General features: G+C 39.5%; 5 protein-coding genes across 5 annotated transcripts in view; 2 read left to right on the top strand and 3 right to left on the bottom strand.

Annotated features, from left to right (window-relative positions):
* The window catches only part of LOC103463536 (mucosa-associated lymphoid tissue lymphoma translocation protein 1), a 10504-nt gene extending 6419 nt beyond the window's left edge, over positions 1–4085 (bottom strand). Inside the window, 7 exon segments of the mRNA XM_074186855.1 lie at positions 44–237; positions 1112–1290; positions 1375–1531; positions 1619–1749; positions 3063–3229; positions 3412–3575; positions 3915–4085. Coding sequence (XP_074042956.1) covers positions 44–237; positions 1112–1290; positions 1375–1531; positions 1619–1749; positions 3063–3229; positions 3412–3533 — 950 coding nt within the window. The 5' untranslated portion in view covers positions 3534–3575; positions 3915–4085.
* Positions 4086–5354: 1269 nt separating this feature from the next.
* On the bottom strand, positions 5355–7806 carry mrpl54 (mitochondrial ribosomal protein L54). Its single transcript, XM_008406928.2, has 3 exons — positions 7575–7806; positions 7202–7358; positions 5355–6060 (listed from the first exon to the last, which is right to left on the bottom strand). Exons 1-3 carry the CDS (start codon positions 7699–7701, stop codon positions 5928–5930), a joined length of 417 nt encoding a protein of 138 aa, XP_008405150.1. The 5' UTR covers positions 7702–7806; the 3' UTR covers positions 5355–5927.
* Positions 7807–7907: 101 nt separating this feature from the next.
* Positions 7908–10678, top strand: fam32a (family with sequence similarity 32 member A). Its single transcript, XM_008406932.2, has 4 exons — positions 7908–8047; positions 9073–9220; positions 10198–10251; positions 10470–10678. Exons 1-4 carry the CDS (start codon positions 7974–7976, stop codon positions 10536–10538), a joined length of 345 nt encoding a protein of 114 aa, XP_008405154.1. The 5' UTR covers positions 7908–7973; the 3' UTR covers positions 10539–10678.
* Positions 10679–10739: 61 nt separating this feature from the next.
* Positions 10740–12794, bottom strand: fh (fumarate hydratase). Its single transcript, XM_008406931.2, has one exon. It carries the CDS (start codon positions 12594–12596, stop codon positions 11097–11099), a length of 1500 nt encoding a protein of 499 aa, XP_008405153.1. The 5' UTR covers positions 12597–12794; the 3' UTR covers positions 10740–11096.
* Positions 12795–13977: 1183 nt separating this feature from the next.
* hdgfl2 (HDGF like 2) lies at positions 13978–21122 on the top strand. Its single transcript, XM_008406929.2, has 16 exons — positions 13978–14229; positions 14649–14725; positions 15658–15799; positions 16138–16332; positions 16533–16655; positions 16753–16821; positions 16924–17104; positions 17228–17312; positions 17428–17725; positions 17820–17950; positions 18052–18119; positions 18661–18731; positions 18815–18916; positions 19592–19748; positions 19819–19936; positions 20067–21122. The coding sequence occupies exons 1-16, from the start codon at positions 14158–14160 to the stop codon at positions 20164–20166; spliced, it is 1989 nt and encodes a 662-aa protein (XP_008405151.1). The 5' UTR covers positions 13978–14157; the 3' UTR covers positions 20167–21122.
* Positions 21123–21335: the final 213 nt, after the last annotated feature.

The following is a 21335-nucleotide window of genomic DNA, read 5'->3' as shown; positions in this document are numbered from 1 at the left end:
TATATATATATATATATATACTGCTCAAAAAAATAAAGGGAACACTTAAGTGTTCACTTAAGTGTTTAAGTGTTCCCTTTATTTTTTTGAGCAGTGTATATATAAGTGATAGATGAGAGACAGGAGTATCTGTGCCTCACCAATTGTCACTGTTGCCGTGTCGCTCCAGGCCTCGTGATACAAATTAAACACCTTGCATCTGTACTCCCCTCTGTGCTCTGTGGTCACACATGGGATCTAGGAAACAGTAGCAACTTACAGGAACAAGCTCATACAGAAACAAGACCATCGCGTGACTTAAGTCTGGAAAGTTTTTGCTATTGCCCCAGACAATCAGTCCAAAACCAAAACCACCCTGGGCAAATAACATAACTAAACAGGTAAAAAGAAACAATCTGAAAGTATCAAGGAAATGGAGAAAAACCCATTAGCAACTATCAAATTTTTCACAAAAGTTAATATTAGAGGCACAAAACTTGGAAAATATTGAGGTTTTTCCAAACTAATTTCAAGTAACACAAACAAGGTTTACTATGCTTAACTTTTTACCCACCAATATATCCACTAGTTCAAAATGTAGTCAGTTTGCTGTCTAAAACAAGATAGGTAGAAAACTTAAAGCTCAGACTCAGCATGAGAATTTTAAGACGAGGATTTTAAACCAGTTAAACCTTTTTATTTTAAATATTATTACAAGATAATTCCAGTTAGGTCCTGTTATGAAACATATCCAGAATCGTTGATTATTACAAAAAGGTTAACCTGGATTTGTATCGGTATTGTTGATCTTAATGCAGCAATTGATTCAGTCAATAAAAAAACAGTTTACTTCATAGACTGAAAATAACTGTTCTTCAGTCATCTAAATCATATCTCACAAAGAAATTGTGTCATAAGCATGGAAAACTCAACCTCTGTAAATAAAATGTCCAATAATTAAGTGTCCCAACTTTCAACATTCATTTGTAACATAACAGCTCAACGAGTATTAATACTTTTGCAAAAAAAACTGCTCTTTGTTGTCCAACTTAGAAGATTTGACTGGCAATAAAAGGCAATAATGCGCAATAATTAAACTTTACCTCATTGTAGGTTTTCTAAATGAACTTACCCTGAGGGAGCATGCTTTTTGTTGAGGCATGGGCACTTTGTTGTGATACCACTTGTACTGGGGAGGAGGGTTAGCCTCTGCTCTGCACTTCAGGACCAAAACATCCCCTTCAGATGCTGCCTGGGAGCTGGGCTGCTGACTGATTCGCAGTCCACTTACTGGAAACATACTGCTGCAGCCTGCCATGACAGTTGTTTTCCATCACCCTGCACCACATGCTGCGACATGTGGGTAAAGGCGGGAAAAACAAAAAACAAGCATACCTGAACTGGAACCTGCAGAGTGAAGCAGTCGAACATGAGCCCACGTGGAGAAGATGCATTTTTCTCCATGGTTGATCCTGCAGATGTAGTGACCCTGGTGGGCTGGACCCAAAGGGCAAAGGACCAACTCTGGCAAACTTCCCGTCTCGTGTAAAATCTAAAGCACGAAAATAATCCACATAGACTTAGATGAAAACAAGAAACAAGGGAGTTATAAAGAGGATTTATAAGCCACTTCTCTGACCTCCTCTTTGCCTTTGAACCACTGGTAGCTGAGTCCAGAAGGTCCGGAGGCCCTGCATGTCAGAACCACCCTGCTCCCCAGAGGAGCCTGTTGAGACTGTGGCTGGACTGTGATCTTAATCTGCTCCAACACTAAACAGAAGCACACAACACGAACAGCGAGGATTACAAGAAGGAACGCACTATTCTTCTATTAAGACATGTTCCAGCATAAGATAGTCAAACACACTGTTACGCGTAGCATGTAGTGACTTGTAAGTGGTATGATGAAGCATGTCTAAAAGTCAAATTTCACAAACTATAAAGGAGCACAGGATCAAAAACATTTTCTCTTTATGTTGTTTCACTCTGGAAAGTCAATTATCACTCAATAAGATTTGTTTGTATATTTAAAAATGTTTAGTCTAAAAAAAAGAAGGCAAAAGACATTGGGCTTGAAATAGAAAGTATTTTTCCACAAATACTTAAGGGAGAAATGTTGATCCATCTGGCTTTATAAGCTTTGGTGCAGAAAGGTTTTTGATCTACTTTCTTGGAGATGTCTAAAAAAATCTTTAATTACAGTAACTTAATAAAAACCAAAACAAAAGCACATTTGGCAGGAGCCTTTTTATTTTATTCTTTTAGACAATGAATCAATGTGTTGGGATTTTTAATAAGTAGTTAATGATTTAATGTTTCCCCGACATTAAATCGTGACATTAAACGGGGATACACTTGGCTATTGGTTATCTTGCCACAACACACAAAGAGCAGGATGGCAAGGAAGGAAAATATTAGCAATAACCAGCAGTAGATCTTATCTACTTTTGTGATTGTATGACTTTTTTTTGCACTAGTATCGCAAACAAAATGATACATTTTTTTCACAAATAAGAATCTAAAAAGTCAATTCTTTGTAGGACTGCCTCTTTCTACAGTTGCAGCAACAGAGCAACAATGCTTGCACAATTTTGGTTTCAAAAAAGCTCAAACTCAGAAAAAATTTAAGCGTCTGCAGCGGGGAATCCTTCTGGCTTTCTTTCACTTTTCAGATTAAGGTCAACATAACATAAATAATAGTTGTCGTGCCAACAAATTCTCACACCTGAATTCCCCGAGACTCAATATTTCTCCTAAAGCTATTAATGTAGGTCACAGGTTTACCATGCTCTCTGCATTTTTAAATGATTAATTCATGGGTGAGACGTTTTATAACATAACCCTGCTCGACCTGGCTGAATACAAATGCATCTCGAACTTTTATGATTTTTATCTGTGCAAAATATTTGTCTGTTCCACTTCTACCTTTGACTTCTTCTTTCTACACTACTTTGTGAATGTCTATCACACACACACACACACACACACACAATCTCTAAGTATTCCAATGGAAATGTGTTAAATTTGTGGTTGTTAAAATGTCAAAAGGATCTTGAATGAATCGCTTGCCGTCTCCGTTTTACCTGCGGTGGCGAGGAACTGCAGAGCTTTCTGGTGGTCCATCTTCCTCAGATAGTGCTGGAGGAAGTCAATGGAGCAGCCACGATCCGCTAACCATGCCAGGAGGGTGCGGGAAGGGCTGCCTGCAGCGTCCATCACCTGAATGGAGCAGCTGGTCAGCTCCTTTTCACTGCAAAGACAAAATTCGGTAGAAAGATGATTAGGGTCATGCAGACCTGGAGCGGCAACGCCCTCGAAAATTAAGCAACAGATATTATGTTTGGAAGAAGATGAAATAAAGAAGGGTATTTTTGGTGAAGTGTTTTTGATCATATGAGGCTGCTGATTCACGATGCCTTCAGGGTCTCTCACCTGCAGCGGAATTGCGGGTGCTCAGTCGCCGCGTTGGCCAGCTGCCTCCATCCACAACTGGAGTTGTCCAGCATCTTTGACAGCTTGTTCATCCCTTCTTCACCGAGACTGCTGATGTTCATCTTTCCAATCTTCTAAGCCCGTTTTTTTTTTTTTTTTTTACCCTTTGCAGCAAAAATCAAAATCCAGACACAGGCACAAATTAGATCGCATGCGTTGAGTTCACAGGAGACACTGTACCTGGCAGCACATAGAGAACGGTAAATATACGGAGCCAGAAAAACCACCGGCGTTAAGAGCTTATGAAAACCCGCCTGTAAAACACTAAAGAGCAAGAATTCAGAGGAAATCAACACATGTTAGCGCAATAAGACAAAAGTGTTAACTTAAAACAAGAACGAACAAAAGAAGCTGCAGTTCGGATTTACAGCTGAGCTGCCGCTTCCGCCATGAGCTGCCAAGAAAGCAAAGAGTACTAGTGAGGGAAATAAGTTTGAGTTTACCGGAAAAGTCCGAGCTGAAGGTAAATCTCGGAGCGAGTGACTGAGGAGCAGGTGGCCTTTGAGTCACACAGATATCCGCCGCATTTTTTTTTTTTACACCTTGTCGCTCTCCTAATCTAACCCGATTTGGTTCCCCAGATAGTTTGCTTCTCATTTCGGTTCCTCTTTTTTTTTTTTCTGTCATCCCTGGCACGTATTACGGTCATTTGCATGAGACGTTTCCATGGTTACTCCATTAATACAACCCAACTTTAAAAAAACAAAGTAAAATAAAACTGTACTGCTTAATAAAAGCTTGTTTACGGTGTATATTTTAGGACATCCTTAGGTCTTACAAAAACATCCTCACACATTTAGAACAAATGGCGCCAGATGTCAGACCACAGACAAAAAGCCAACAGAGTAAACGGTGTCAGAACAGTAATAGATCCATATTTATGCAGGGCTTTGTGTAATTATGCACTCCCTCTTTACTTTGCCACGCTTTTTATAAACAGTATGAAAAGTGTGGCGTGCATTTAATTTCTGAGTCAATGTTGCTGAGCTATCTGCGGTTCCAATTGTTCACTAGTTTTTCATATGAAGAGACAGCATTTTTGCTATTTTTCTCTTTCATCGAGTAATTCTAACACACACTGAACATCTTTTATAGAAACCATTCTTCTATAGCTATGGCTGAATGCATAGCTAGTTTCATATTGGAAGATGAGCAACTCTTTTGCAACCTTAAAAATAATTTTCCTTCCAGGATGGCCTCATATTCAGCTCTGACCAGCTTCACTGCCCCTGCTGAGTAAAAATAGACTCCCACAGCATGATGCTGCCACCATCATGCTTCAACTGAATGATGCTCAGTGTTACTCTACAGCATTATGCCAGATTTGTGCAGCTCCTCCAGAGTTACCAAGCCTCTTTGACTGCTTCTCTAATTAATGCTTAGCGAGCCATTGTCATTGAAGATGGATGGTCAGGTCTTACTGGGTTTGCAGTTGTTCCACGATTTCTTTTTTAAATGATGGACTGAACAGTTCTGGGGATAGTGTTTTATAATTTAACTCTGCAAGTTTATCCTTGACCCGTCTGCAGTGTTACACGTCATTCCTTATGTTTGCACAACAATGATCTCCAACCAACCTTTTGAGGCCTCGACAAGCACATATAAAGTACTACACAGGTGGTTTCCATTTACAAAAAAAAAACATCTCTGAAGTTAAATGGTTGCACTTGATTTAGAGGCATTAGAGTAAAGATGGTCGGGGAGAGCGGGAGAGTGTCAGTACAAAGATACAGCAGATTTTGTAAAAAAGTTAAAGCCATGTCTGCTTTTGTCCTTTTTCTTTACAGTCATGCACAATGTTGTGTTGATCGATTAGTCCCCAAAATGCATTGATGTTTCTAGGAGTTAACAAGCAAAATGCTGAATAAATACAGGAGTGTAAATGTATTTTAACTGGAATTTATTTTTTGTATAGCTACAAGGACTAACAAATACCATACGCCAACATTTATCTACTTTACCACTATCTGGGATATTTGCAACGTTCTGTTGCGATGAGGTGCCAAATTAGTGAGACGCAGGCAGAATGGTGCAGTCAATATGATTTGTAAAAGAAAACCAAAAAAACAAGTTACAGAATTGAAAGGATACATTTTTATGTCTCAGATTTTATTATAGCAGTAAATCGGAAGTTTTGTTATCCAACAGAACCTTTCACTATTTTGTACTGAACGTCTTTAATCGAACTGGACTCCATTGTCCAGTTGGGTAGAGCCTTTCCTCAACAGCACCAACCTGAGAAAAAAAAATCCACTCATTTGTTCAGATTTTTACTACAGTTCACATGTAGCATGATTTCAGGTAACCTGGTGAGTAAATGGCATGTGACAAATAGTCCTTATCATTATAGACATGAGTTGTGAACACGAGTCATATCACTTTTATAGTAATTCACTCCAGAGTGCGAAGCAGGTCCCTGAAACACAGACAAGCTGCAGGTCAATAGAGTCCATGTTCTACATCTTCTTCCCCTTGCGCAGTTTGTTGTTGCGCCACATGTTCTCCTTCCTCAGACGCTTCCAGTACTGCCAGGTGTCGGGTTCCAACTCGTGCAGCTTTTTGGCTTCTCCCAAGTTCAACTGGAACAACCTGAACAAATGAGAAGAGAAAGTGGAAGACATTAACACATGACCAAACGATGTCCAGGAACGTCCATCTGCTGTAAACAGTACAGGCTTACACGGCACTGATTTTGACACGAGTAAAATCAGAGTCAGCTTTATTGGCCAAGACTGTGTGCAAACATGATGAATTTGACTTCTGTTTTATGCACTCAGTGTACAGACGTTAGGCATTAATATATGGAGTTTAGAGGAAATAAAATGACGTTATGTGCGTGTATGTGTTTGTACAGCCATTTCTATGAAGAAAAACAGGTTGTGGTAATGCAAATAAGCATATTTTATGTACAGCAGAGTAGATGATTTCTAAGACTGTAAAGCGATCACTATGTTGCTCAGAGTCAGCCTGGGGGAAGAAATTGTCTCAGTGGTGACTGATTTTTTTCACACAGCGCTCTGTAGAGCTGACAACGTTTTGTGTTCAGGATGTGTGGAATCTGCGGAGATGGTAGCTTGAAAAGTTTTAAAAGATAATAAAATGGCACAATAAACTTTTCGTGTGACTGAAAGGCTAAAAAAAACAAACACCTCGCATGCCATCTTACATTGTTTAACAATGTTTGTCAGTATTCTGTTTAGCTCTCTCCGATAACAGGGCAAAGACACAGATTGCTTTACCGCGCTGAGAACAGTCATGATAAGAGATGTTGAGCCATTGAGCGCAATTTAGAGATCCACCATAAAATTGGCCAGGGGTATTTTCAACTTCCTTTTCATTAAAAAAAAAAAAAACACCTTTATCAAACATCTTGTGACATGCTTTTAAAATGTGTTGTGTGTGGTACTTTTCACAAAGTTGAGCTTGATCAGAAAAGTCATTGAGCAGACTCACAAAGGAATCACTAGAAAAAAAGTCAAAGTCAAAACCTGACAAAAAAAAAAAAAAAACTCCAAGGAAATTCTCAAATTTTAATTTAAAATCTTCTATGGGGATTTGAAACCAGGACACCACAAAAATATATGTACATTTTATGGATTAAAGAGTTTTATGAGAAGAAAGACCAATAATGCAAAATGCCAAACTTTTTTTTAAAAGTACTGCTTAGTAGTGACAACACTGATCAAAATCAAATCTAAACTGTGCAGAAGACAGTTACATGTGTACTCACCACTCAGGATATTCCTCTGGAGGCTTTATTTTAGGGTCATCCCCTTGTTTGTAGATGTTAACTCCGACTGCATACGATGCAAGTCTGACTGGGTCTTTACACACCTCTGGACCTTTCAGTTCTTCTTTTATCATGCCTTTACCTTTCCCTTTGGAAGCTGAAAGACGGTGAACAAAATCTGATTAGGTCTGAGGATATTTGATTACAAGTAGTTAAGATCATAAAGAAAGAAAAAAAGCAATAAACATTTGGCTATATAACATTACCATCTAACACGCAGCACAAGATTAGATTGCGTTAGGTGTAAAGGGGGTTACCTTTAACAGTATAGTAAATAACTAGCATGTTCAGAAGAGATGTTGCATTTACTCACCAACTTTCTTAGCATAACCACATGTCTGTATCCTGTTTACTGTGCTTATTCTGCTCAAAAACGCTCCAGCATTGCTTTTTATGCACTGAGTGGACGGTGCTATCCGAAATAAACAGTAGGCAAACATTTTTATTCAGGGTTACCTACAAACATAACACACCATGCTACTATTTGACATTCATAACCGTATCCAACTTCCGTTTTCTGCGTTCTTTCTTTGGCTCTGTAGAAACAGTATACTGCACCCCTCTGGATAGGATGAAACACTACAAGCAAAAGTACTCGGGTTCTCGAGCGTGCTGTTCCTCTTTTTTTAAGTCACTAGGTGGCAGCAGTGATGCGCTCAGTTGACTTGCATCATAACAAAGGAGAAGAAGACCGTAGGAAAAGTTCTCGAACATGTCCGAGTACGATCAGATCCAGAAGAGCTCCCTAAAATTAAAGGGTGCAGGAGAGCTTTCGGCAGGAAAGAAGTAAGTGTTCTAGAGTTAATGAAGCATTTTCACAACTCAACAGTTGGTCGCTGTCTTAGAAACAGCTGGTGTTAACATGTTAGCCTCTGAAGCTAGTCAGCTAGTTAGCTAGTAAGCTAGTATCACATAGTATTTTTGTTAACGTTTGTGATTAATATTATTTGTGGACATGGAAACGGCATTCAAATTAAGAACATATAAGTGTTAATATGTCTCTCTATGACACCATTATGTATTGCTTTTATGGAAAGCTTAAAATTTTTGATTTTTAGCATTAGTACCAGAAGAAGAAGCTAGGCCTAGAACATTTCGCATTGTTTTGAAATCACACGAAGCTGAAGTTGGCTTCCGATTCGGCAATTCCATCTAATTTTCACTACCTTGATCATATTTAATCGGCTGTTGTTTAAAAACTACAACACGTAAACTCTTCAAACCTAGACTAGAACATTCTGCACAATTATCAGAATAATTTAAAACTAGCATGTAACTTGTGAAACATTTGATTAGATTATTTACTTTACACAATTTAAAAATTAAAGTGGTCATCTGCTCAGCAACTCCTATAAATCAAGCCTAATACTATTGCATGCATTATCTACTTTAAAAAGCATGTTTGCCCAGACAGTGTTGTTGTCTTTTACATTTATGTTTACTTAAAGCCATAGACAAAAGATAAACATATTTTATATAAATCTCTTAAACTTAACAAGCAAAAATTACATGGAAGCATTTTTTAAAGGAAACCATCTTACAGAATCTAAATCAATTAAATAAATAAATTTGACCCCAGCCTTTAGATTTTGTGCTAAATATAGAGTAGCATACTGCATGAAACTTATATACTTTTTTTTGCATTAACAACATGTTTTAGTTTCCTCAACAAAGTTTTTATATTTTTTTGTTGTAATAAGTTAAAGTAAAAGTATGAGACAACAAAAACACCTTTGCTGAAAGTTTTGAAAAGTGATGTTATGTGGTTCAGATAACTTAAGAGTAATCAAATTTTATGTTTATTTTGGAAGGAAGAAGAAGAAGAGTAAAGAGAGTAAGCATCGCCTGGAGCAGGTTGTGACGAGCCAAAATGATGACGAGGAGGTGAAAACAAAGAAGACGTACATCGACAAAAGGACACCAGCACAAATTGCTTTTGACAAGATGCAAGAAAAGAGGGTAGGTGCAAATCCTGAGTATCTCTGAGCTGGTGTCACTGGTTTCAGGACACGCAGCAAAAATTGGGTTTGGTAGAAAGCCTTTTTGGTCTCCATTGTCTAGAAGTTGCTGCCCCTAATATCTGTGTAACACATAATTAAAAAGGGGAATGTTACAGAGGCTTTGTAGAAAAAGTGATGGCTCCTTAACCTCATAGCAGCCACGTTTTAACGGGTGTTTTGAGTTTATCAGTAGTGAGTCTTTTATGTTTCCGTTGAGGAATTTTGGTCCACTTTTCTTTGCAGAAATGTTTCACTTTAGCCGTATTGGAGATTTTTCAACTGCCTTTATAACCTCATGCCACTGCATTTTAATTATATTGAAGTAACGAGCTAGACAAGGCCAAACAAAACAGTTTTTTTTTTTGCAAGTTAAAGGGGGACTGGCTCGATTGTTTTGAATCTTTCCCATGCACATAACCCAAATGCATCTGAACTAAATAATAATGTATAAACTGCATTTAAAAAATAAAAAAGTTCTTAGGTTATTTTTGTCTAATATTAACATTTGTTTCATCTGAAATCTGACAAGAAAGCAAAAGCTAAGTAGAAAATGCTTATTTACTGCAAAGTACAGCAGTATTCTATTGAATATTTTCAACATTAGTCAAACAAACCCTTTTGCCCTCCCAAAACCAAACAAGCACTTTGACTGGTGCAATAGTTTGGAACTTTGTTGTTTCGCAAACTATTGATATATTCTGCAGGACTAAGAGTAGAACTCTTGCCACAGCTGATCAGTTTTATTTAACTTAAAGTACCTGGACATACACAAGTATAACGTAAGTTCTGAAACAAATACTGATGCATTAGTTTACCAACCCAAACACCTGTGTGTTTAAAATTTTTTGATGAACTTTGGATGCGTTTAGAGGGCATCACAATGGGATAAATTGATATTTTATTTTAAAGCTAATTTTGCCGTCTCTTTTCTTGCAGCAAATGGAGCGAATTTTGAAGAAGGCGTCAAAGACACACAAGCACAGAGTTGAGGTGAGTCGTCTCAGGTCTATCCTGCTTCCCAGGCATCTAAAATGGACCTCAGTCAGGTTCTACATATTTAGAGAACTATTCATCATCACGTGTAGATTTTATTGCCAGTATTTTGTATTTTTTAGCTTTGTCATATAGAGATAGAAAATTGCCTTGATTTAAATTATGTGCAAATGTTAAGTGTATGTCTGTAAAGCTGCTGCTTTATTTCTGCGCAGGATTTCAATCGCCACCTGGACAACCTTACGGAGCATTACGATATTCCAAAAGTCAGTTGGACCAAATAAAAGACGAGATGTTTTTTTTTTCTCCTCAATCCTTGTACTTGTTTTTATTATTTTGCATGTTTATAAAATGCCATTATTAGGCTTAAACTGGCTTTTATTCCTTGGTTGTTACTGTGCACAATAAAGTATTTAATATCCTTTTTAATGTGCTCTTTTTTTCCACCTCATGTAATGTTTTAAAGAAAACAAATGTAATCAGGGTAAATAATATATATTTTTAATCTTTCAATGGGACACTGCTAATATGGCACATCCGCATATTCTTTAAACATGAAAAACTTTACTGCCATTCATATTTAAAAGAAAAAAAAAACATTGTGAATTAAAATGTACAGAATACAACTTTGTGTACATTAACGGATTTACTGACACCACATTCTGGATGCTGAGGTCTTTAAATCAATAATACATAAGAGGTTAAGTCTCAAAGTATGCAAAACGGAAAACGGAAAAAAAAAAACAGAAATCTTGCTGTTTTTATTAAGAGACGCAAAGATTTAGAATGTTATTTTTCATCGAGTTCAACAATTTCCAAGGTTGTGGTAGTGCTTTCACAGTTCACTTTGGCCCAAGCATTTCACTGGGCTTTACCCACTGATCGAACTGCTCCTCGGTCAGGTAGCCCAGCTCCACGGCCACGGCCTTCAGCGTGGAGCCCTTCTTGTGAGCCGTCTTGGCGATGGCCGCGGCTTTGTCGTAGCCGATGTGCGGGTTGAGGGCCGTGACCAGCATGAGGGACTCGTTCATGAGCTTGTTGATCCTCTCCGTGTTGGCCTGGATGCCCACCACGCAGTTGTTGGTGAAGGAGACGGAGGCGTCGCCGAGCAGGCGGGCGGAGTTCAGGACGTTCTTCACCATCATGGGCTTGAAGACGTTGAGCTCAAAGTGTCCGTTACTCCCCCCAACTGTCACGGCCACGTGGTTCCCCATCACCTGGGCGGCCACCATGGTCATGGCCTCACACTGGGTGGGGTTCACTTTCCCCGGCATGATGCTGCTCCCGGGCTCGTTCTCCGGTAAGATGAGCTCCCCCAGGCCGGAGCGGGGTCCTGACCCCAGGAATCGGATGTCGTTAGCGACTTTCATCATGCTGACGGCCACCGTGTTCAGAGCTCCGCTCAGCTCCACCAGCGCGTCATGAGCCGCCAGGGCTTCAAACTTGTTGGGGGCGGTGATGAACGGGAGGCCGGTGAGGGAGGCGACTGTAGCGGCGACCTTCTCTGCAAAGCCGATGCGGGTGTTGAGTCCTGTCCCGACCGCCGTACCCCCTGCTGCCAGCTCGTACACCCTGGGCATGGCGGCCTTCACCCTTTCGATGCTGTACTTCACCTGCTGGACGTACCCGCTGAACTCCTGTCCGAGCGACAGCGGGACGGCGTCCTGGGTGTGGGTGCGTCCGATCTTGATGATATCTTTGAACTCTTCAGCCTTGGCAGCTAGGGCATCGTGCAGGGTCTGCAGGCCGGGCAGCAGGACATGGTGGACCTCTGTAGCTACAGCTATGTGCATGGCAGTGGGGAAGGTGTCGTTGGAGCTCTGACTCTTATTGACGTGATCATTTGGGTGAACTGGATCCTTGGAGCCCAGTTTTCCTCCCAGTATCTCAATAGCCCTGTTGCTGATCACCTCATTTACGTTCATGTTAGTCTGAGTCCCTGATCCGGTCTGCCACACCACCAGAGGGAAATGATCATCCAGTTTACCTGCTGAAACCTCATCTGCAGCTTTTACGATGGCATCTGCCAGCTTAGGGTCCAGGCCGTAGTCTTTGTTTACCTCAGCAGCTGCTCTCTTCAGGATCCCGAAGGCCTTGATCACTTGGATTGGCATTCTCTCACTGGGTCCCCCAATCTTGAAGTTCATGGTGGATCTGACAGTCTGAGCGCCGTAGTACTTGTCAGCGGGGACCTTGAGCTCGCCAAACGTGTCCCGCTCAATCCGGAACTCCGAGCCGGCCATCTTGGAGGTACAAATGAAGAGTTTTGAGTTGGCGTGGAGTCTCTGAAGAGTCAGGAGGTTGCAGTTAAACTGCTGGACGCTTCTTAACGAGCGAAACATGGCTTCTCATTAGAGGTGAATTTGGGGGGAGGTCAACGCAGCTTTCCACATTGTAACCCGTCATTGGGCGAGAAGAAGCCAAGAAGGGGAGTCAACCAATCGTGGCGCAGGAGAGGCGGGATTTCCGACTGCTTCATTCGAATGTGTGAAGCTCTTCAAAATATTTCACATCTGTACTTCCTGTAGTAAAAGGGACTATTCGACAGAAAAAAAAAATCCGAAATTTTTTCTGACTGTAAAGGCCTGCAGCTTTTACAAATAAAAGAACATTTGCTGCCGTCTGCCCTTCTAAATAAAAATTTAGAGTTGCAATTTTTTAAGCCTTCTAAAGAGGAGGCTTGAAACTTTTAATAAATATCTGTTGCTTTAAAAGTACCAGAACTTTATTTCTATTTTTAAGTTAAACAAACAAACAAATGCAAAACTTTTATAGAGGATGGATACATTTGCATCTATTTCTGTCGTTGAAATCCATTGCAATTATGTCAATAAAAAACAGCAAAACATCCATTTGTTTGTACATGTGTATGTACAAACAATTGGTTTTTTATGATTTTTAGCCTAGTTTTTAAGGGCTATTGTAGCTCAGAAGTGAGCTAAATGTATACCATAATTGGCTAAAATTGTGATACACATTTTGCAGTTGTACTTTTTTTTTTCGCTCGGGCAGGAATGAATCAGCAACTAGCAACAATTATGCCAAGTTTCACTGTGATGCTAATTTAAACTTAGGAGTCATGTGTTTCCTTTAAATAATTTTTCTTGTGACAGAATATCACTCAGACACTCAAACTAAGAAATTACAAAATATTTGAACACCATTAATTGTCTTTCTGGGTTTTGTTTGTTTTTAAAGAGTATACTAATCAATTTTATCATTGTTTTTACAGTGTTCTTTAATTCTTTAGGGCAACTAGTTTGATTTATTTATTCATTTATTGAGACAGTTCTTGTACATTACATACATGTTAATAAACTACTAGACTATAGCAGCTGATTAACAAATTTCTGTACTGACTGGCAGGTTGATGTTTAAAACACATTCCTATTCCATTTGTTTTCAAAGTGAAAAATAAATCAAATGCTCTTGGAATGTGTGTGTACAGTAGTCAATTGGTATTATAAATACAAAAAAGTGTATATATGGCATTCATAATGAACGGTAATAAAAATATTAAGGGTGTAGACCTATTGCTAATTAACTTTTGACAGTCTAATAATGAGTTTTAAAGCTGAAATATTGTAAATAGAATCATCTATTTGTGTTTCGGTTAAATTAAACCAAAACAAAATCTGCTTTACACGAATTTCTCAAAAGCCTTTTATTTTGAAGGCAATTTATGTTCCCTGAGCGGAAGTACCTGCTGCACTCCTTCTCTCCTGCTCTCGCTGTCTCTTCTCGCGTTAACGCCGAGCTCGGTTAGAATGCAGCTAGCTCGTTAGCTGACTCCATCGTTTCCAGGTTTCATGTCAACCTGAAAACATTAGACCAAGAGAGACACAAACAGCAAATTGACAGCCGAACGCTTTTAAAACCCAGGCTGCACGGAGAGGTGGGACAATGCCACACAACTTCCAGGCCGGAGACCTGGTCTTCGCTAAAATGAAGGGATACCCCCACTGGCCAGCTAGGGTAAGTAAGCAGCCGGAGGAGGAGGGGGTGGGCTGTTCTGCATGGGACGCTGTGGAAGGCTCTCTTCTGTATCTCTTCAATATCTAAAATACATAAATAAACACACACCTCACTTAACTTGTGAGAGCTAGCAATTGCTTTTTTATAAAAGCCTATAGTCAGAGTTAGGGCGGTGAAATTTGAATGTGATGCTGGCCTAATCTGCTGGGGGAAAAATATACAAGCGAAGCTAACGTTGTTAATTTGGAAATGACGTTTGAGATAACTGTGGCTTGTTTCCTGGATCATAAATCCCTCTCTATGGTGTCCACTCGCGTATATCTGAGCTCTTTTCCAATAACACTTTTTATTGATGGGGTTTCTGACATGATGACAGAGTAATGTTTGAGTTGTTGCTTGGATATTGTGCTTGGTTACAGATTGAAGATGTGGCTGATGGAGCTGTGAAACCACCACCTAATAAAATCCCTATTTTCTTCTTTGGGACTCATGAAACGTAAGTGCATAGTTCAGCAGGTATATATATATCCATATATATATACACACATTACCTTTTCACATAATATTAATTAAAATTGTTATTATTTTTAAAGTGTTCTATGAAGTCTTTCATTTCATTCATGAAAAACAGCTCTGATGCAATGATAAAACTTTTTCTGGCCATTTATGATGTTCTGTTTTTTGATTTATTTACTTTGGACTTAGTCAGATTTTTTCCCCCAAAGAACTGGCACATAAATAGACAAAATATGTTTTGCATGTTCTTTGATCAGGGCAATTTTGAATCAAAAATAAAATGAAGAAATCACTAGATTACAACTACTTATTCATTGAAACTTCTATATCCCAATTTTGAAAAGGCGCATCAAAATACACAATTACAGTTGGTGTGTTTGTACATCAAAAATGGAGGGAATGATTAGTTTTGATATTTCTAATGAATGTTATTGTAAAAAAAAAAATAAAAATAGTATCTGAGTGTAAAGCAAATTGGTCAAATCCAATTTCTGCTTTATTGATTAGTGCATCTCTAAAATTTAAATTTGCATGGCTAAATGTGGTACATTTATGAGATGGTTCAAGTAGCATTATCACTTATGCCTTTTAGATCAATTTATTACATATTTATTTAATTCTAAGTTTTTGTGAAAGGTGCAAATTACAGTTGATTAAACTGTGACTTGTGACGTATCATATTAGCTGCTCAAATGGAGTTTTAATGGTGAAACAAAAGAGATTTTTTGACACATTGACAAGGTGGCACACGCAATTCATAAAGCCACCAGCAGGGGACAGAATATCCCGATTCAAAGTCTCATCAGTATAAACCTTTCTCTATGCAAGTTCAAACATTCTGTCACCTGAACTACTAGCATATTTTTCAGCCATTTAATTTTAAACTGTCTTTTTTTTTTGTCTGTGGCACAGAGCATTCCTTGCAGCAAAAGACCTTTTCCCATACGAAAAGTGCCGAGAGCGCTACGGCAAGCCCAACAAAAGGAAGGGATTCAATGAAGGTTTATGGGAGATCCAGAACAATCCACATGCCTCCTACAGCGCTCCACCTGCAGTAAGTCAGCTGGATCTTTAAAATCTTGAAACTTCCAGAAGTGAGAGTTCACTCTCATATAAGGCACCGGTTGTTTTTACTGCTGTCAAAACAATATATTGATCATTAGATTTATTATTAGGTTGTCTGCCACACTGTAAGACGGCAAAATTTTAACAATTTAAAATCTTAACTTTTAAAACTTTAGTATGTCCCGAAACTGGTAAACATACCAAGCCTAATGCTGCCTTTCCATAGGAAAAAACTGTTTTTGCTAGTTTTGAATATTCTCTGAAGTTATGTTGGGTTGTTTTAGGACATACATGCTAGTTAATGTCTTTACTGATGTATTTCTGCAGCAGGCTAGCTCATCTGATAGTGAGGGCAATGAAGCAGCAGCAGGAGGAGAAGGAGGGGGAAGTGATGAAGAGGATGACGACGAAGACGCTCCGGTTCCTCAAAAAGCCGACTCCGGCAGCGAGGACGAGTCAGACTCTGGGAGTGACGACAGAGGGAGGGGAGGTGGGATAAAGCGAAAGCCACAGGCTCCCAAGGTAAACAAAGTGTTTGAAATTTTAGAATGGAAATACTTTTCTAATAATGTTTTTGAGCTCAAGAGAAAGTGGATATGATTTTCTAAAAAGAGGCGGGGGATACGATAAGTGCACTAATTTCAAATAAGGTTTTTTTTCTCCCCAGCCATAAAAAAGCAAGTTAATTAAAAACACAACTCTTTCTTAATATTTATTTTAAGCGGCCTCCTCCTCCAAAAAAAGCGCGAGGCTCCTCCAGCGACAGAGACGAAGAGGAGAGCGGGTCTCCGTCTGAATCAGACCCGACGGCTTCAGAGTCTGACTCTGGCAAAAACAGCGACAAGGTAATTTGCTCACTCTACACATCGTGCTATGAATGCTGACTGTGGAGACAAAGAGTAGTTTACAACATGAATTTGGGCTTTATTTTTCATTCTCTAGGATTTTACTCCAGAGAAGAAATCCGGTGGACGAGGAGGAAAGAAAGCCGGAGGCAGAGGGAAGAAGAAGGTGAAGCATGAACCCCGTTTTACTCGTGACTTTAATTTATTTTGTGTTTGTTATCAAGAAACGTTCCACTTACTCTCCAACGTATTCTCTCGGGTTCTACAGAAAGGTTCTTCTGACTCAGATTCAGAGTCGGGATCAGGGTCAGAGAAGAAAGTCGCAGACAGCGACTCTGAGGACGAGAAGCCGCGGCCGGCTCTGTCCGGCTCCGAGTCCCAGTCCGGCTCAAAGTCCGAGTCCGAGTCTGATCCGCCTCCCCGCAAGGGCCCGCAGCCTCGCAAGAAAGGTATGAGATCTGAATCCGCTTCATCCAAAATACCTAGGAAAAAGATTCTGAGCTTTTGCTTTTCTTACTTGTGAATTTGCGTTGATATATTTATGCTAAGTGCTTGTTTTCCTGGATTCACAGAGAAAGCTGCTCCAAAGCCTCGAGCAAGAAAACCCAAACCTGCCCCAACTAAACGAGCACCATCATCGTCCTCCGACAGCGACAGGTCAGGCTGCTCTTTTTATTTTTTTATTTAATAAATCATTACGTTAAATTGCTGATTATTTTAATATGAATGTCAACTTAAAGCAGCTGAATAGTTTTCCCCCCACTGCATACAGTGACAGTGAACCGGACCGCATCAGTGAATGGAAGAAACGAGACGAGGAGCGCAGACGAGAGCTCGAGGAGCGGAGGAAAAAGGAGGAGGCTGAGGAGCTCCGCCGGCTACGTGAGAGAGAGAAGGAGGAGGATGAGAAAAAGAAGAAAGACAAAGAAAAGAGCAAAAAAGAGACTGACAGTGACAGCAGCAGCAGCTCGGATGAAGGTGTAGACGATCATCCACTGAAGAAGTCTAAGAAACCGCCTCCGCCCCCGATCCCCGCACCCTCTGACTCTGATTCTCCATCTCCAGCAGAGGTAAGCTTCCTTTGTGAATTACCATAAATTCTGAATTTTTTTTTAATTGCTTAATAGTTAAGATAAAACATTTTCTTTTTTTCCTGTCAAAAAGGTGAAAAAAACACAAAAGAAAGCAGACAAACAGAAGGCAAGAATAAAGAAGGAAAAGGAAAGAAAAGAAAGAAAGGAGAAGGAACTGAAAGAGAAGAAAGCCAGACGGGCGGAGGAGAAGTCCAGAGCGAGGTGAGCGGACAGAGAGGGAACAGACCACAGAACGCAAATGTCATGAGAAGAACTTGATTAAATATTAAAGGACACTGATCACGCCATTGTGTCTGACTTAGGTCTAAGCCTGAAAAGCCCAAACGCCGACCAGAGAGGCCACCGGAGAAAAAAGTGGAAAAGAAAAAAGGTCAGAAGCAGTCATAGTTTCATCTGCTCTGCATCTGGTTATCATGCACTATCAGCAAATTTATTAGGCAAAGAAAACTGCAAATTCTTCTCATTAAAATGCCTTTTAAAATATTCATACCCACTGGAGCGCTTTTCATTTAGTCACATTGTATCTATAAGAGTCTCCTCCCGTTTATTCTGACGCTGGTCAAGTGCATGATGTATTATCTTTAAAAGTTACCTATTTATTAATTAGAATCCTATTGAGAACAAACAGCATCATGAAGACCAAGGAACGCAGCAGACGGGTCAGGAGGAATCCTAAACAGAACTACAATGGGATGGTTCAGATCATACAAATTCATTCGTCATGTCTCCTTTTTCATTCTTTTCACAAGTATACACTAAATTGTGTTTGTCCATGGTAAGAAATACAAATAAGAAATACACTGACAAAATGTGAAAAGTCCAATGGGTATGGATTATTTTGCATTAAATTGCAAAAAACATTATAGGAAAAGTTGAAGAAATAACTGTTCTTTTTTTTAATCAATATCTAGAGCCATCACCGGAGGAAAGGCTACAGAAACTCCACACAGACATTAAATTTGCACTTAAAGTGGACAACCCAGTAAGTGGCACAAAATGTAGCTTCCTTTATGTCTTTGTGTTGCCATGAAACATTAATGGCTGGGTGTTTTTGTTGCATTCTAGGACATTGAGCGTTGTCTAAAAGCACTCGAAGAGCTTGAAGCTGTACCTGTCACCAGCCAGATTCTCCATAAAAATGCCGAAGTTATTGCCACACTAAAAAAGGTGCTGCTTGCTGTGCATTTTCTGTGGGATAATTCATTCTGCATTCATACATAAAAAACACAAAATGGCCTCCACTTGAAACTAGATATTTACATACACCAGAAAAATATAAATATATGTTTTTTTCTGAGTAAAAAAAAAAAACTCAGAATATTTCAGTTAAACAAAGAGACCTCAGTGAAGGCATTTTTGAAACAAAACCTCAAACATATTGCTTCCTTGTGTGGCAAAATTAAAAAAAAATCTGTTGGGACATTTTGGACAGATAAGACCAGAAGTCTGAAGATTTCACATTGAACTTATAAACAAGTATAAGCATCATGGGAATGTCCAGCCAGTGTTTTCTTTGCAAAGGAAATGTGTCCTGTGTCCCAGAGATGAACGCATTTTGTTGTGAAATGTGTGCTTTCCACCCCAGATCAGTAGCACACATTAAACACGTTAAAACCAGCCTTGTAACGACATGGGCCGCTCAGAGAGGAAGTAGCCATCACAGTTAGCAGAGGCAGTAACATGCTGCAGAACGCATGTAAATATCTAATTTCAGCCGAATATGCATTGTTTTTATGCTGTATATTTTCAACTTCTGCAACTTGACTGATTATTTTATAATAATCTATTTCTCTCTCAACATCTTAAATTTAAAAAATAATAATAATCATCATCACTCATCAGATTCGGCGGTATAAAGCCAGCGCTGCAGTCATGGAGAAGGCCAGCGACGTCTACAACAAGTTAAAACTTCGCTTCGTGGGAAAACCAGAGCTGGCAGCTAAGCCTAAAATAGAGAACAAAGAAACGGAGAATGATGAAAAGCAGTCACAAAACACTGGTATGAGAAACATTTCAGATTGGGTTTTGCTCTCACTGCAGCCCTTTATAAACCTGAATGTCTTTTGTAGAATCCAAACCCGTGAATGGGGAATCGGAGGAGAGAAAGGAGAATGCAGAGGAAGACGAAAAGCCCAAATCGCCTCTGAAAGAGGAGAACAATGACGGCCAAGGTTCAAGTCCAAACAGGTTTGGCTCAACATGTATCAGATCGCTCTTATTCATCGATGCCATGTTGGAACATTGTTTTAAAGTGAAAACGGATGCATGGCATCTCAGTACACTTTTTGCTGCTACTGAAATGTTGTTTTCTGTCTAGGCCCAGTTCAGACAGCCCAGCTCCACAACAGACACCCACATATGAGGAAGCAGACGGTACCGTCTCAGCAGAGCCAGAACCGGCCGCTGTAGAAACCTAAAAGACTCTCTGCAACCACTGGCAGCGGACCAAGTGCTAAAAGACGGTGGCCTCTGTTTGACGAACAGACGCCGCTCTCGGCTCTGCAGCATCGCCACACGCACCCAGCATTTCCTGCAGCACCTGTTACAAAAATAGATGATGCTTTGGACTTTTTTGTGGTACACTGGTATCAAGTCAGAAAGCCATCCACTCAGTCTGTTGGTCCATTGTTTCTCACCGTTAAATGAAAACTTTCTTTTTATCGTCTATGAATTTCCTTCTCATTTTGTTCAACTTTAAACTCCAGCTCCTGCCTCATCGTCTGTCTACTTCCAAACTGCTCACATGTTAAAAAGAAATCACTTTTTCTTTTTTAGCTCTCGCAACCACAATGAAATGGAACAAAACTTATTTTAAACAGAGTCCGGGACGACTTGGAGAGAATTTTTTTCTTTTCTTTTTTTCTCTAAGGACTTTTTGTGTAAACCCTTACATCTGTCTACTTCCTTTTATAAAACCTGCCAAACATCACCAAGGCCTCTTTTCTGTGTGTGGCATTGCCAGAGTGGTACAGTACTGTTTATGAGTCTTCTGTGTTAACTATTTAAGTGTCTGGTCTAAATCCAGCTGATACAGTCAGAAATGTAAAGAGTCACTAAAAAGCTGTTTTTTTTAACTGAGGTCCACCTCCTTTTTAATTGCCTTTGTTTTCATAGGATCACAGTTTTGTCTCTAAAAATAATTGCTGTGCAGTTGAGCAACATACACTCTCCTCTTTAGTGTCTGCTTTCAATGGATCATGATGAATTGGGGGGGGCGACCTGAAAACTGCCCTCAGGAGCTATTGAGATCTCATGTAGCTGCAGCCTATTTTGACTTTTTTATGTGCATACATCATGTGTTTTTAGTGCTATGTAAATTGGTAAAGCATTTCTATAACGTAGTTGAGACTTGAATAAAAATCTCAGCATGGTTTTGTTCACTTTGCTTCTTTGCTCATACATTACATTGAGGTTATGATAAATGACAGAAACAATTGTGCAAACTCACGAGTTACTGAGAACTAGGAAAATTCAGAGGAAATCTTTTGCTATATGTTAATCAGAAAATCTGGCCTTTTAGGGAATATTTTAATGCTTTTGATGGTTTTTCTATTGCATGAATACCTTTAATAAGAATATATAAAAT

This window comes from Poecilia reticulata, linkage group LG4 (assembly GCF_000633615.1).
Source record: "Poecilia reticulata strain Guanapo linkage group LG4, Guppy_female_1.0+MT, whole genome shotgun sequence".
Lineage (NCBI taxonomy): Eukaryota > Metazoa > Chordata > Actinopteri > Cyprinodontiformes > Poeciliidae > Poecilia > Poecilia reticulata.
This window is presented reverse-complemented; position numbering and strand designations above follow the sequence as displayed.

Coding starts and splice junctions, on each gene's coding strand:
- mrpl54 (XM_008406928.2), bottom strand. CDS start 7,701: ATGTTTGCCTACTGTTTATTTCGGATAGCACCGTCCACTCAGTGCATA. Junction 7,359..7,574: donor TGGTTATGCTAAGAAAGTTG/GTGAGTAAATGC, acceptor ACCGTCTTTCAG/CTTCCAAAGGGAAAGGTAAA. Junction 6,061..7,201: donor CCAGAGGAATATCCTGAGTG/GTGAGTACACAT, acceptor TCATTTGTTCAG/GTTGTTCCAGTTGAACTTGG.
- fam32a (XM_008406932.2), top strand. CDS start 7,974: ATGTCCGAGTACGATCAGATCCAGAAGAGCTCCCTAAAATTAAAGGGT. Junction 8,048..9,072: donor GAGCTTTCGGCAGGAAAGAA/GTAAGTGTTCTA, acceptor TTATTTTGGAAG/GAAGAAGAAGAAGAGTAAAG. Junction 9,221..10,197: donor ACAAGATGCAAGAAAAGAGG/GTAGGTGCAAAT, acceptor CTTTTCTTGCAG/CAAATGGAGCGAATTTTGAA.
- fh (XM_008406931.2), bottom strand. CDS start 12,596: ATGTTTCGCTCGTTAAGAAGCGTCCAGCAGTTTAACTGCAACCTCCTG.
- hdgfl2 (XM_008406929.2), top strand. CDS start 14,158: ATGCCACACAACTTCCAGGCCGGAGACCTGGTCTTCGCTAAAATGAAG. Junction 15,800..16,137: donor CCTACAGCGCTCCACCTGCA/GTAAGTCAGCTG, acceptor GTATTTCTGCAG/CAGGCTAGCTCATCTGATAG. Junction 18,732..18,814: donor CACTTAAAGTGGACAACCCA/GTAAGTGGCACA, acceptor GTTGCATTCTAG/GACATTGAGCGTTGTCTAAA.